We start from the raw sequence: 13,004 nt of genomic DNA on the forward strand, positions 1-13,004 counted from the left end.
ATCGAGTCCCACATCGGGCTCCCTACTCCTTGGGAGCCTGCTTCTCCCTCTGCCTCTCTCTCTCTCTCTGTCTCTCATGAATAAATAAATAAAAATCTTTAAAAAAAAAAAAAAAAAAGAGTCAGCTTTGGGCTCAGGGCATGATCCCAGGTTCTGGGACCGAGCCCTGCATCAGGCTCCCTGCTCATCGGGGAGCCTGCTTCTCCCTCTTCCTCTCTCCCTGCTTGTGCTCTCTCTCAGTCAAATAAATAAATAAAATCTTAAAAAAAAAAAAAAAACCTTTTCCTTCTTAACCTCAAGGACCAACATGTGCTTCCGAGCACACACAGGCACACCACAAAGCCCAGCTCAGTCCAACAAAGCAAGGAAGCTTCAGAAAGAAAATCCAAGCCTCAGAAAAACCTGTACCGACCCCCTAGAGATCCAGCAATACCCAAAAGAGCTGATGTCTGAGCATAGATGCTAAATGAATTCATGTGATGATGGAGAGTATGCACAGATTCTAATAAGATATTGGCAACTTTGCTCAGAGAGAACATAATCTTTAACGCTTGCACAGCGGTTTATCAAAAAGCATTGGTATCTTTTGCTATCAAAAAGAAAAGGGAGGGGCGCCTGGGTGGCTCAGTTGGTTAAGCGACTGCCTTCAGCTCAGGTCATGATCCTGGAGTCCCGGGATCGAGTCCCACATCGGGCTCCCTGCTCGGCGGGGAGTCTGCTTCTCCCTCTGATCCTCTTCCCTCTCATGCTCTCTGTCTCTCATTCTCTCTCTCTCAAATAAATAAATAAAATCTAAAAAAAAAAAAAAAAAAGGGAGGGGCGCCTGGGTGGTTCAGTTGGTTAAACGACTGACTTCAGCTCAGGTCATGATCTTAGAGTCCTGGGATCGAGCCCCATGTTGGGCTCCTTGCTCAGTGGGGAATCTGTTTCTCCCTCTCCCTCTGCCCCTCCCCGCTTGTGTTCCTCCTCTCTCAAATAAATAAATAAAATCTTTTTTTATTTTTTTTAAGATTTTATTTATTTGAAGAGAGCGAGCGAGAAAGAGAGCGAGCAAGCACAAGCAGGGGGAGCGGCAGGCAGAGGGGGAGGGAGAAGCAGGCCTCCCAATGAGCAGGGAGCCCGATGCAGCACTCGATCCAAGGACCCTGGGATCATGACCTGACCCAAAGGCAGATGCTTAACCAACTGAGCCACCCAGGCACCCCTAAATAAAATCTTAAAAAAAAAGGGGGGGGGGGGAGAAAACAAATATGTATATTCTAGCAACAAAATAAGACAAACTAATCAGAATGCAGTTTATTGATCAGACATCAAATACATCATTTACATGGACGGAGGGGAGGTAAACAAGTCCCAAATCTTCTAGTCTATATAGTGGATCAGCAGGGATGCTCTCACTAGAGATGATTTATCAAGGGCACCCCATGAGAGGGCAGTTCCTGATGCAGCTGCCGAAAGAGCATCGCACACCGGTTCCTCTCCTGGGTCTTCCCCAGTGTGTGGTAGAGTCTGGCCTGGAAGTAAACAACATCTCTGATTTGCTCTTTGCAGTCGACCTTTGCAAAATAGTTCTTGGCTTCATTGAGATTCTCGATGGCTGCCTCCAGAGCTGATGGAAAGTGGGAAAATACCACGCATGTTTAACTCAACATTCCACACGTAATTTTCAAAACTTAACATCTACTTTTATTGATATAACATGTACCAGATAGTTTTGTATTCTACTCTTCGAGAAAAAAAAAAAAACAACACTAGGGTGAGGTTTTTAAAAAGGTCTTTGGTCCCGATTTCCAGCCTGGGACCTGGTTCTGTAGAGTTAAAATAATGATTCACTTGCCCTCAAACTTCATACCAAGCATACTTGTCAAAGTACTTTAAATACAACATGACATTTTAACATATATTTGAGAACTTAAATACTGTCCCAAATTTAATGTCTTCCTTCTTCTGGGTCCTAAATTTAGTTTTTTTTTTCCATAGTAGTATTGCCTAGCAACCTTTGAATGGCTCCCTACCTTCTGCCTTCTTCGGTGGATCATAAGAAGCTGCTGAAGCCACCTGGCACTTGGCCACCAAGAACATGGCGCGGCCTTTGTCCAGCACCGCCCCATCAGCCAAGATGGGTTCAATGGCCATGTGGAGAAGACTTAAGGCCTGCTCTGGGATTCCAAGAATGAGCTGAAAAAGAAACACTGTGGTACTGTACACATCCACATCCACGGCCCGTGACAGAAAAGGCTTCATTTCTGGCTCTTCTCTCCCGAAGGGCCATGTCTGGCTTATGCTCTCCCTGACGTGTACTACACTGAATATGCACCACACTCCTATAAAAAAAATGTGTGACAATCTGATCTCAAATTATTATGGATACAGTAGGTAGTAGTTATTCACACTATAGAAAGGTTTTTGCCTTTACAAGAAGATTCAGAATCAATATCCTTTAGATTGGTGATTCCAAAGGGTCAAAAGGTCATCCTTGCTGTGTAAGAATCATTGGGAGAAGGGAAACCACTAAGAAAATAATTCAAAAGTATATAGTAAAATAAAACAAGAAACATCCATTTAACACAAAAGAAACAATAATGGAGGAACTGACGAGCAAAAAAGATATAAGACATATAGAAAAAAATAACAAAATAGAAGTCCTTTCAAATCCATAATTACATTAAATATAAATGAATTGAACTCTTCAATTAAAGGGCAGAGATTAGCACAATAGATTTGAAAAAAAACATGATCCAACTATATGTTATCTACAAGGATACTCACTTTAGGTTAAAAGACACAAATAGGCTGAAAGTAAAAGGACAGAAAAGAGATATTCAATGCAAACAGTAACCAAAAGAGACCTGAGTGACTATTCTTATATCAGATAAAATAGACTTTAAATCAAAAACTGTTACAAAAGGGGCACCTGGGTGGCTCAATCAGTTAAGCATTCGACTCTTGGTTTCAGCTCAGGTCATGATCTCACAGTTATGGGATCAAGCCCCACATCGGACTCCATGCTCAGTGCAAAGTCTGCTTCAGATTCTTTCTCCCTCCCCCTCTGCCCCTCCCTGCTTGTGTTCTTGTGCACTCCCTCTCTAAAATAAACAAAATCTTTATTTATTTTTTTTTTTTTTAAGATTTTATTTATTTGCGAGAGAGAGAATGAGAGACAGAGAGCATGAGAGGGAGGAGGGTCAGAGGGAGAAGCAGACTCCCTGCTGAGCAGGGAGCCCGATGTGGGACTCAATCCCGGGACTCCAGGATCATGACCTGAGCCGAAGGCAGTCGCTTAACCAACTGAGCCACCCAGGCGCCCTAAAATAAATAAAATCTTTAAAAAAAAAAAAAAAGTTACAAAGCTAAAAGACATTACACACTGATACAGGGTCAATTCATCAGAAGATACAATTATAAACACATATACACCAAACAATGGAACCCCAAAATATGTGAAGCAAAAACTGATAGAACTGATGGGAGAAATTGACACCTTAACAGTAATAGTTGAAGAGTTCCAGTACTCCACTTTCACTAAGGGAGAGAACAACTAGACAGAAGATCAGCAAGGAAACCGAAGACCCAAACAAGGCTACGAACCAACTAGCCATAACAGTCACTTGTTAGGGAGCACACTCTACCCAACAACAGCAGAACGCATATTCTTCTCAAGTACACATGGAACACCTTCCAGATAGATCATGTGTTATGTCACAAAAGAACACTCTAAATTTTAAAAGACTGAAATCATACAAAGTATCTTCTTTGATCACATGAAATAAAATTAGAAATCAATAATAGGGAATCTAGAAGATTCATAAATATATAGAACTCAACACATCTTTAAATAACCAATAGGTAAAAGAAGAAATCACAAGGGAAATTGGAAAATACTTTGAAAATACACACACAACATACCGAAACTTACAGGATGCAGTACTCAGAAGAAAATTTACAGCTGTAAAGGCATAAATTAAAAAAAGAAAAAAGATCTCAAATCAGTAAGTTGAACTTCCACCTTAAGAAACTTAAAAAAAAAAAAAAGGGATGCCTGGGTGGCTCAGTCAGTTAAGCGTTTGCCTTCAGCTCAGGTCATGATCCCAGGGTCCTGGGATCGAGCTCCACAATGGGCTCCCTGCTCAGCAGAGTCTGCCTCTCCCTCTCCCCCGCCCTTCCCCACCCCCCTCATGTGCTCTCCTCTCTCTCTCAAATAAATAAATAAAATCTTAAAAAAAAAAACAAAACACAACCCAGAAACTAAAAAAAGAGCAAACTACATCCAAAGCTGACAGAGGCAAGGAAATAATAAAGATTAGAGTGAAAATGAACAAAATAGGGGGTGGGAGGATAGGGTAACTGGGTGATGGACATTAAGGAGGGCACATGATATAATGAGCACTGGGTATTATATAAGACCGATGAATCACTGACCTCTACCTCTGAAACTAATAATACATTAGATGTTAATTAATTTAAATTTAAAAAAGAAATTTAAAAAAAGAAAAAAATGTTGACACATTAAAAAAAAAAGAAAATGAACAAAACAGAGAAAAGAAGAACAATAGGATCAATGAAACTAAAAGCTGGTTCTTGGAAAAGATCAAGAAAATTAACAAACTGTTAGCTAGACTGACCAAGAAAAAAAAAGAGAGAAGACTCAAATGACAAAAATCAGGAATGAAAGCGGGGAGTTAACTAATAACCTTACAGAAATAAAGAGGATTATATGAGAATACTATGAACAATTGTATGCGAACAAATTAGATAAATTAGATATAATGAACAAATTTCTAGAAAGATACAAATTACCAAAACTGACTCAAGGAGAAACAGAAAATCTGAATGGGGGGGCGCCCACGTGGCTCAGTCAGTTGAGCATCTGACTCTTGGTCTCAGCGCAAGTCTTGATCTCGGTCCTGAGTTCAAGCGCTGCGTTGGGCTCCACCCTGGGTGTGGAACCTACTTAAAAAAAAAATCTGAATGGACCCTTAACAAGTAAAGACACTGAATCAGTAACCAAAAAAACTTCCAAAAAAGAAGAGCCCAGGACCACGTGGCTTCAATGGCAAATTCAAGAAACATTTAAAGAAGAATTATCACCAATCCTTCTCATTCTTCCAAAAAACAGAAGAGCAGGGAACATTTCTTAACTCACGTTATGAGGCCACTATTACCCTAATATCAAAACAAGATAAAGATATCAAAAGAAAAGAAAACTACAGACCAATATCCCTTATGAAAACAGATGCAAAATACTAGCAAACCAAATCCAACAGCATATTAAAAGGATCATACACCATAACCAAGTATGATTTATCCCAAGAATGCAACAGTAGTTCAATATGCAAAAATCAATGTAAAATACTATATTAATAGAAAAAAGGGAAAAAAAACACACGATCTACTCAACTGAAACAGAAAAAACAAGGACGCCTGGGTGACTCAGTAGGTTAAGCGTTTGCCTTCGACTCAAGTCATGATCCCAGAGTCCTAGAATCGAGTCCCACATCAGGCTCCTTGCTCAACGGGGAGCCTGCTTCTCCCTCTGCCTGCCGCTCCCCCTGCTTGTGCACTCGTGCTCTCTCTCTTTCTCTCTGACAAATAAATAAAATCTTAAAAAAAAAAAAAAAGAAACAGAAAAGACATTTCACAAAAACCCAACACTTTTCATGATAAGAACAATGAGGAGTAGAAGGGAACTTCCTCAACCTAATACTGATGCATCAACGAAAAACCCACAGCTAACCTCATGCTTAACAATGGAAGACTGAAATCATCCCCCTAAGATCAGGGGCAAAAACAAGGATGTACACTCTTGCCACTTCTATTCAGCACTGTTCTGGAAGTTCTACACAGGCCAATTAGGCAAGAAAAAGAAATGAAAGACATTCAAATTGGAATGTAAGAAACACTCTCTCTATTTGCAGATGACATGATCTTATATATAGAAAACTCTAAAGAATTCTCAAAAACTTATAACAGGTATTAAACAACTTCAGCAAAGTTGCAGGATGTAAGATCAATATACACTAGCAATAAACAATCCAAAACTGAAATTAAATTTTTTATTAAGTTTTAAGAAGTATTTTATTTATTTATTCGAGGCAGGGGAGGAGCAGAGGGAGAGGGACAAGCAGACTCCGTGCTGAGCACGGAGCCCAATGCAGGGCCCAATCCCAGGACCCCGAGCTCATTATCTGAGCCGAAACCAAGAGTCAGATGCTCAACCAACTGCACCACCCAGGAGCCCCTCTTACTTCTTGATTTTAAGTTTAATACAAAGAGGGCACCTGGGTGGCTCAGTTGGTTGGGCGACTGCCTTCGGCTCAGGTCATGATCCTGGAGTCCCTGGATCGAGTCCCACATCGGGCTCCCTGCTTGGCGAGGAGCCTGCTTCTCCCTCTAACCCTCCCCCCTCTCATGTACACTCTCTCTCTCTCTCATTCTCGCTCTCTCAAATAAATAAATAAATCTTTAAAAAAAATAAATTTAATACAAAGATACAGTAATCAAAACAGTATGGTACTGGCATAAAGACAGATATATAGATCAAGAATAGAGTGCAGAAATAAACCCATATATCCATGATCAATATTTTTGACAAGCGTGCCAAGACCATTCAATGGGAAAAGAATAGTCTCTTCAACAAGTAGTGCTAGGACACCGGGATATCCATATGTGAAAAATAAAGCTGGGTTCCTACCTCACACCATATACAAAAATTAACTCAAAATGGATCGAAGATATAAATGTAAGACCTAAGACTATTAAAACCCTATTCAGCAGGAAGAAGTTACAGAAGATGAGACCTTCCACCTTCAACAACCTTAAAGATTTAATGGTCAAAATTGTTCAGGGGGGAAATGATGAGGGAGCAAAAGGCTTGCTGAAGACAAAGCATAAGCTGACACCCTGCAACCTCCCCTCACCCCCACTCCTGGGTGGGACAAGTGTGACATTCTTCTAGGAATCTCCCAACTGTCTTCATGTTAATGCCTTGCTAGAGGGAAAAACAACCTTAACTTGACAATGGCAAGGCCTCGGGTATCTTGAAGGTCCTCCTTAGCATATGAAAGTTCTCTTGAAACCTCCCTTTTCCTTACCTCCCACAACCCCAGAGTATATAATCAGCCACCCCTCACAACCCACGCAGCAGCTCTTTCTGCCTACGGGTCCTGTCCCCGAGCTTTAATAAAATCACCTTTTTGCACAAAAAACCCTTACAAGGAAATTTGGTATAAATCTTCATGAACTTGGATTATGCAAGTTTCTTTTTCTTTCTTTCTTTCTTTTTTTTTTAAAGCTCCCACTTACTTATTTGAGAGAGAGAGAGGGAGAGAGAGCATGAGAGGGGAGAGGGTCAGAAGGAGAAGCAGACTCCCTGTGGGACTCAATCCCAGGACTCCAGGATCATGATCTGAAGGCAGTTGCTTAACCAACTGAGCCACCCAGGTGCCCGGAAGCAACAGTTTCTTAAGTAGAATACCAAAAGCGTAAGCAACAAAAGAAAAAAAGGATGAATTGGATTTCATTGAAATTAAAAACTTTAGTGCATCAAAGGTCATGATCAAAGAAAGTGAAAAGACAACCCAGAGAACAGAACATACTTGCAAATCATCTATCTGATAAGGGTCTAGTACTCAGAATATACAAAAACAATCTTATAACTGAACACAATAACCCAACTGAAAAATGGGTAAAGGACTTAGATGTCTCCAAAGAACATACACAAATGGCCAATAAGCACATGAAAAGATGCTCAATATCACCAGTTATTAGAGAAACGCAAATCAAAACCACAATGAGATAGAACTTTACGCTAGGTTGGGCATAAAAAAAAAATGGGAAATAACAAGTGCTGGCAAGGACATAGAGAAACCAGAATCTTCATACATTGCTGGTGAGACTATAAGATGGTGCAGTCACTGTGGAAAACAGTTTGGTGGTTCCACAAAAAGTTAAACATGATAATTCTATCATATGACCCAGCAATTCTACTCCTAAGTGTATCCAAGAGAAATAAAAACATATATCCACACAAAAACTTATACATGAAGTTAAAAGCAGCTATTCATAATAGCTGACCCAAATGTCCATCAACTGATGAATGGATAAATGAAATGTAGTCTATCCATCTAATGAAGTATTATTCCGCCATTAAAAGGCATGGACACCTGCTACAACATGAATGAATCCTGAAAACATCACGCTAAGTGAAGAAGCCAGACTACATAAGGCCAGATATTGTATGATTCCATTTATATGAAATATCCAGAATAGGCAAACCCACAGAGGCAGAAAGTAGATTGAAAGTAGGTTGCCAGGGGCTCAAGGTGAGGGGGAAATGAGGGTGACTACTTAATGGGCACAAGGTTCCTCTTCGGAGTGATGAAAATATTCTGGAATTAAATGGTGTCAATGGTTGCAAAACACTGTAAATATCCTTAAAACCACTGAATTGTGCCCTTTAAAATGATTAAAATGGTAAATTTTTTATGTGAATTTTATCTTAATTAAGAAAAAATCACTAGAGGGGCGCCTGGGTGGTTCAGTCGGTCAAGCATCTGCCTTCAGCTCAGGTCATGATCCTAGGGTCCTGGGATCGAACCCCACATCGGGCTCCCTGCTCAGCAGGCTCCCCACTTCTCCCTCTCCCACTTCCCCTGTTTGTGCTCTCTGTCAAATAAATAAATAAAATCTTAAAAAAAAAAAAAAAAGAAAGAAAGAAAGAAAAGAAAAAATCACTAGAGAAGCTGGAAAGGAAAACACTAGATTCCTGTGCTCCTTCCATAGAGATTCTGACTCCATGCATTCAAGGCAAGGCCAGATATATAGATATTTTTAAAATCTTCCCAATTAACTCTAATGCATGGTTTGGGGAATCTCTGCTTTAAGTTAGTAAATTCCTCTAGTGCCAGTGAGTTCAAAATGCATTCATTCACTAAATATTTATTAAAAGCCCACTATGTGTACATCTTACTCTGTGCCAGAGATCACAGCAGGGAGAAAACAAAGTCCCTTTCTCAAAAGCCTTTATATTCCTCAGGGGGAGACAGAGAGCAAACATAAAATACAATTTAATTTCCAAAAGCTTTCAATGAACACACAAATTCCTCATTTCTTTATTTATCCCCTTATTAATCAAGCATAGCTCTGGGCCAGCTAAATCATTAATATGATGCTAGTGTCCTCAATGAAAACGTGCATCCCCTTTCTTAAAGACGCCAGTGCCACCGGGAGGGGTCAGCTTGCCATGCAGTTCGCAGCTTCAGACTTCCATGCGGGGCTTGACGACGAGACTACATTCCCAGACTTCAATATTAAGAAGTCAAAGCTCATTATTATCCTTTTCAAAACCAAAAAGTAGTAACAGACTCACCAGTTCTTGAGCACAAATATGTGCTATAAAAACAGAGATCAGCTTACCTGAGCAAAAGCCAAGTTCAGCACTGTTTCGGAGGCCAAGTACTGTAACCGGTACTCCTTGGAGAGGGCCAGGGCCTGCAGCAGCACAGGCAGTGCGATGGTGGGGGAGGAGGACCGCCAGTACAGCCCTGCGACAGATAACAGGACACTGCCCACAAAGAGAAAGACATGGAATGAGAATATCCGGCGCAAAGGTCCACCTACAGCAGATGCTTGAGAGACCTCCCTTACCTGATCACCATTTCTGTGTTCCTGATTTTCTGACAATGAATCAACAATTTTTGTAAAAGCTTGTGCGCCTCTGACATTTGGTTCTGAGCTTGTAGTACAATTGCTTTCCTGACACAGAAACAATATAAACAAAATGGTTATGCTGATGTTTTGTAAGTCAAGTCGCTTTGAGGGTTAGAGTCTCTATTTCCTCAATTAGACTGTGAACCTCCCACAGGGAAGAACTTTGCCTGATATAATTTTTGTTAAAAGAGGAAAAAAAGTGTGTGTGTGTGTAAGCACATGTGTATACACCTACCCACACACACACATGCAAGAACAAAAATGTCTGGAATTATCAGTATCAGAACGTTAGTGATTATCTCTGGGTGATACTTATTTTGTCCATTTTACTCATCTGTATTTTCTAATTTCCCAGAATAAATAGGTAATAAATAGGAAAAAAAGTTTCTTCCTAAGTTAAAATTAATACATTAACTTTAATTAAACAAATAAGAATAAAGGCATTTGAGAATCACTTCATCCTGGGGTTGGAGTTTTCAGTCTCTTACCTGTATACACCCTCTATGCTATTAAGAGCTGTGATTCCTGTAACAAGTGAATCAGCCAAATGGTATTTGCCATCATTCATTGCTCTGTCAAACTGTATTTTTTGATCACATAGCATCCATAACTAATAAGAAAAAAAAAAAACAAGAACAAAATGGCGAGGGTTCACCTCGTTATTCAACAGAAATATAAAAATATTTTGGCTTGCTTAGCAAGTATTCTTACAATTCATACACATTTTTTTGAGATTTAAAATTTTTTTTATAAATATTTCAAGGATGTGAAAAAGCACTAAGAATAAAAAAACACATGTGTGCCAATCACCAACTTTGTCAAACCACAATTTTGCTTTATTTGCTTCAGATACTATCACACACTATTGAAGTTCTTTGCAAATTCCATTCCTCTCTTTCTTTGCCCAAAGTAAGCACCGGATTTAATGTTTATCACTCTCATTCATGTTTTTATACTTCTACAGCATATATTCTTACCCTTAAACAATGTATAGTATGATCCCGTATTTTTTTTTCTAATAAAAATTAGAAGGATTTTTGATTTCCAAGCTTTCTGAGAAAGAGAAGTCAATGCAACCAACAGAAAATTAATAAATTTACAACAAGCTTAAGTAATTTTGTTACATAAATTAACCATTTATTATAGGCTAGCAGTGTTTCAAATGATAGAGCTTCTACCCCGTCTTTCACTTTCGATTCCTTCAGATGTTCCTGTGAGGGCAGAAGGGGTGCTGTAGGTCGGGGCCACCTCCCCACCCCCAGCTGCGGTTTACATGCAGGAACCACAGGTGTCAGATCCCCACAGCTCCTCTTTTCATCTCGGTTTTGCCACAGAAGGAGCAAGTTTCCTTGGCGTGCTGGCTTATTTCAGTCTCGCTCACCATTCTCCTGAGGGAGGCACCATAACGGGGTCCGATATGTACCAATGATTCCAACCTTCTTGGTGCATTTAGCCCAGAGAGCAATCTTGTACGTTTTTAAATTTTGTATATAGTAAATACTATCATACTCTATGTATCCTTTGACAACTTGCTTTTAAGCTCAACATTATTTTTCTGGGACTTACACATGTTCATACAAGTAGCTCTAGTTTATCCTTTTCACTGATGAATAGTTTTCAATTACATGAATATGCGACAACTTATCCATTCTCATGTTGATGAGTATTTAGGTAGGACCAATTTTTCACTCTTCCGAACAAGGCTGCAATCAACATTCTCATACATCTCTCCTGGTGCAAGAGTTTATCTCAGGTCTACAGCAAGCGGTGGGAAGGCAGTCGTAGGACATCCACACCTTCATTTTAATGTAGTGCCCATTCGTTCTTCCAACAGGTTCTACGGATTCGCACCCCGCCCCCCCCCCCCCCAGGAGCACAGGACACTACTTGTCACTCCTCGTCCTCACCAACACTTGGTGCTGTCAGGTATTTTACCGTTGGTCAATCTGATGGGTATGAAATATCTCATTATTGTTTTCACTTGTATTTCCCTGATTGTCAGTCAGGCTGAGCATCTTGTTATGTATCTATTGGCCGTAGATGTTTTTTCGGTGAACTGTGAATTAAATTCTTTTTTTTTTTAAACAACTAGAACTATAACCAAAACTATTCCATCGCATTAGCACTGCCACAGAACCACACTTAACTCTCCCTTCCCACGTGACCCATAGGTGCTTTCCCCTGTCTTCTCTTCTGTTTGCGTACCACCTTTGCAGCTGGGTCCTTTGAGTTCGGATCACAGCCTGCTGAGACCCCAGCACATTTCACATGCAGATGGGTAGCCACAGCATATCCAGTGCGGTGGAGCCAACAATCCCTGGGAGTGGCAGCTCAGGGACCAGCAGTAGATTCCCAGGCCATGATCTCTTAGGGTTTCAAATTCTCAAATCCATTGCTGACTAAACTTGGTAAGGGAAAGAAGGGACCAGTATAACAGCTTTCTCAGCCCCACTAGAGACAGACATCAGTGCAATAAGGAACAGGGGGCCTGGGAGTGCTTTATAAAATTAAATTCCCTCTGGGACAACATCTTCCCAAAAGGTCATTTAATTCTGGGAGGAAAAGACTAGAGTTGCCAAGTAAGGGACACAACACCAAACTGAGACGTAATTCTTCATCTATCCATAGACAGAGATGATCCATACAGTTAGAGATATAAGGAATACTACCTTAAAACCATAAAGACAGGAAGAAAAAAGTTCCCTAAATAAATCTTTAAATCTTTTATCAGAGTTTATTTCTCTGCCCTAACAGAGCTTACAGAGTCTGGTACGTACCTATATTCACCTCAATGCACAGATGACACAGAAAGGAACCAAGACACAAGAAACTGAGGGGAGACCCTAAAATATTCTGCTTTGACAACAATACAGTAAAAACCATCTCTTTGGAAATAAATCCAATGCCGTGCAAAAGGCAGATTACCTGGGCATGCTGACTATTAGGCGGGAATCGTTCCTTCAAGTGCTTTAACACTTCCGAAGCTGCAGCAAAACAGCCCTAAGTAGAAACACACGGTTCGATGAGCACACCTGTGTTGAAACCACACCTGCTACCCCACTCACAGGATGTCACTATGATTCACCTGTTTGTGGTGCTGTACCCTGGAAGGCACGAGCCAGAGACTGCCATACATCAAGGGATCTTTTTTTTTAAGGTTCTAGCATATTTTATTTGTTCATTAAAAAATTTTTTTAAATTACACATGTAATGCATGTTCATTCTAGGAAAAAAACTTAAAAATAAATGTAAACAATAAGAAAAAGACCAATTTCAATCTCACCAAAGATAATCAC

At 40.1% G+C, this 13,004-nt stretch overlaps 1 protein-coding gene across 3 annotated transcripts in view; it reads right to left on the bottom strand.

Moving 5' to 3' along the window:
- Positions 1–1,281: 1,281 nt before the first annotated feature.
- ANAPC5 (anaphase promoting complex subunit 5) overlaps positions 1,282–13,004 on the bottom strand; it is a 41,398-nt gene continuing 29,675 nt past the window's right edge. For 2 of the 3 annotated variants that reach the window (XM_036085111.2, XM_078061002.1), the window contains 6 exons: positions 12,634–12,708; positions 10,197–10,318; positions 9,646–9,753; positions 9,415–9,562; positions 2,016–2,178; positions 1,282–1,609 (listed from right to left, as the gene is read on the bottom strand). In XM_036085111.2, coding sequence (XP_035941004.2) covers positions 1,398–1,609; positions 2,016–2,178; positions 9,415–9,562; positions 9,646–9,753; positions 10,197–10,318; positions 12,634–12,708 — 828 coding nt within the window. In that variant the 3' untranslated portion in view covers positions 1,282–1,397. The remainder of the gene's footprint in view (positions 1,610–2,015; positions 2,179–9,414; positions 9,563–9,645; positions 9,754–10,196; positions 10,319–12,633; positions 12,709–13,004) is intronic. The other variant, XM_078061001.1, reaches the window with a different exon arrangement.

This window comes from Halichoerus grypus, chromosome 13 (genome assembly GCF_964656455.1).
Source record: "Halichoerus grypus chromosome 13, mHalGry1.hap1.1, whole genome shotgun sequence".
NCBI lineage: Eukaryota > Metazoa > Chordata > Mammalia > Carnivora > Phocidae > Halichoerus > Halichoerus grypus.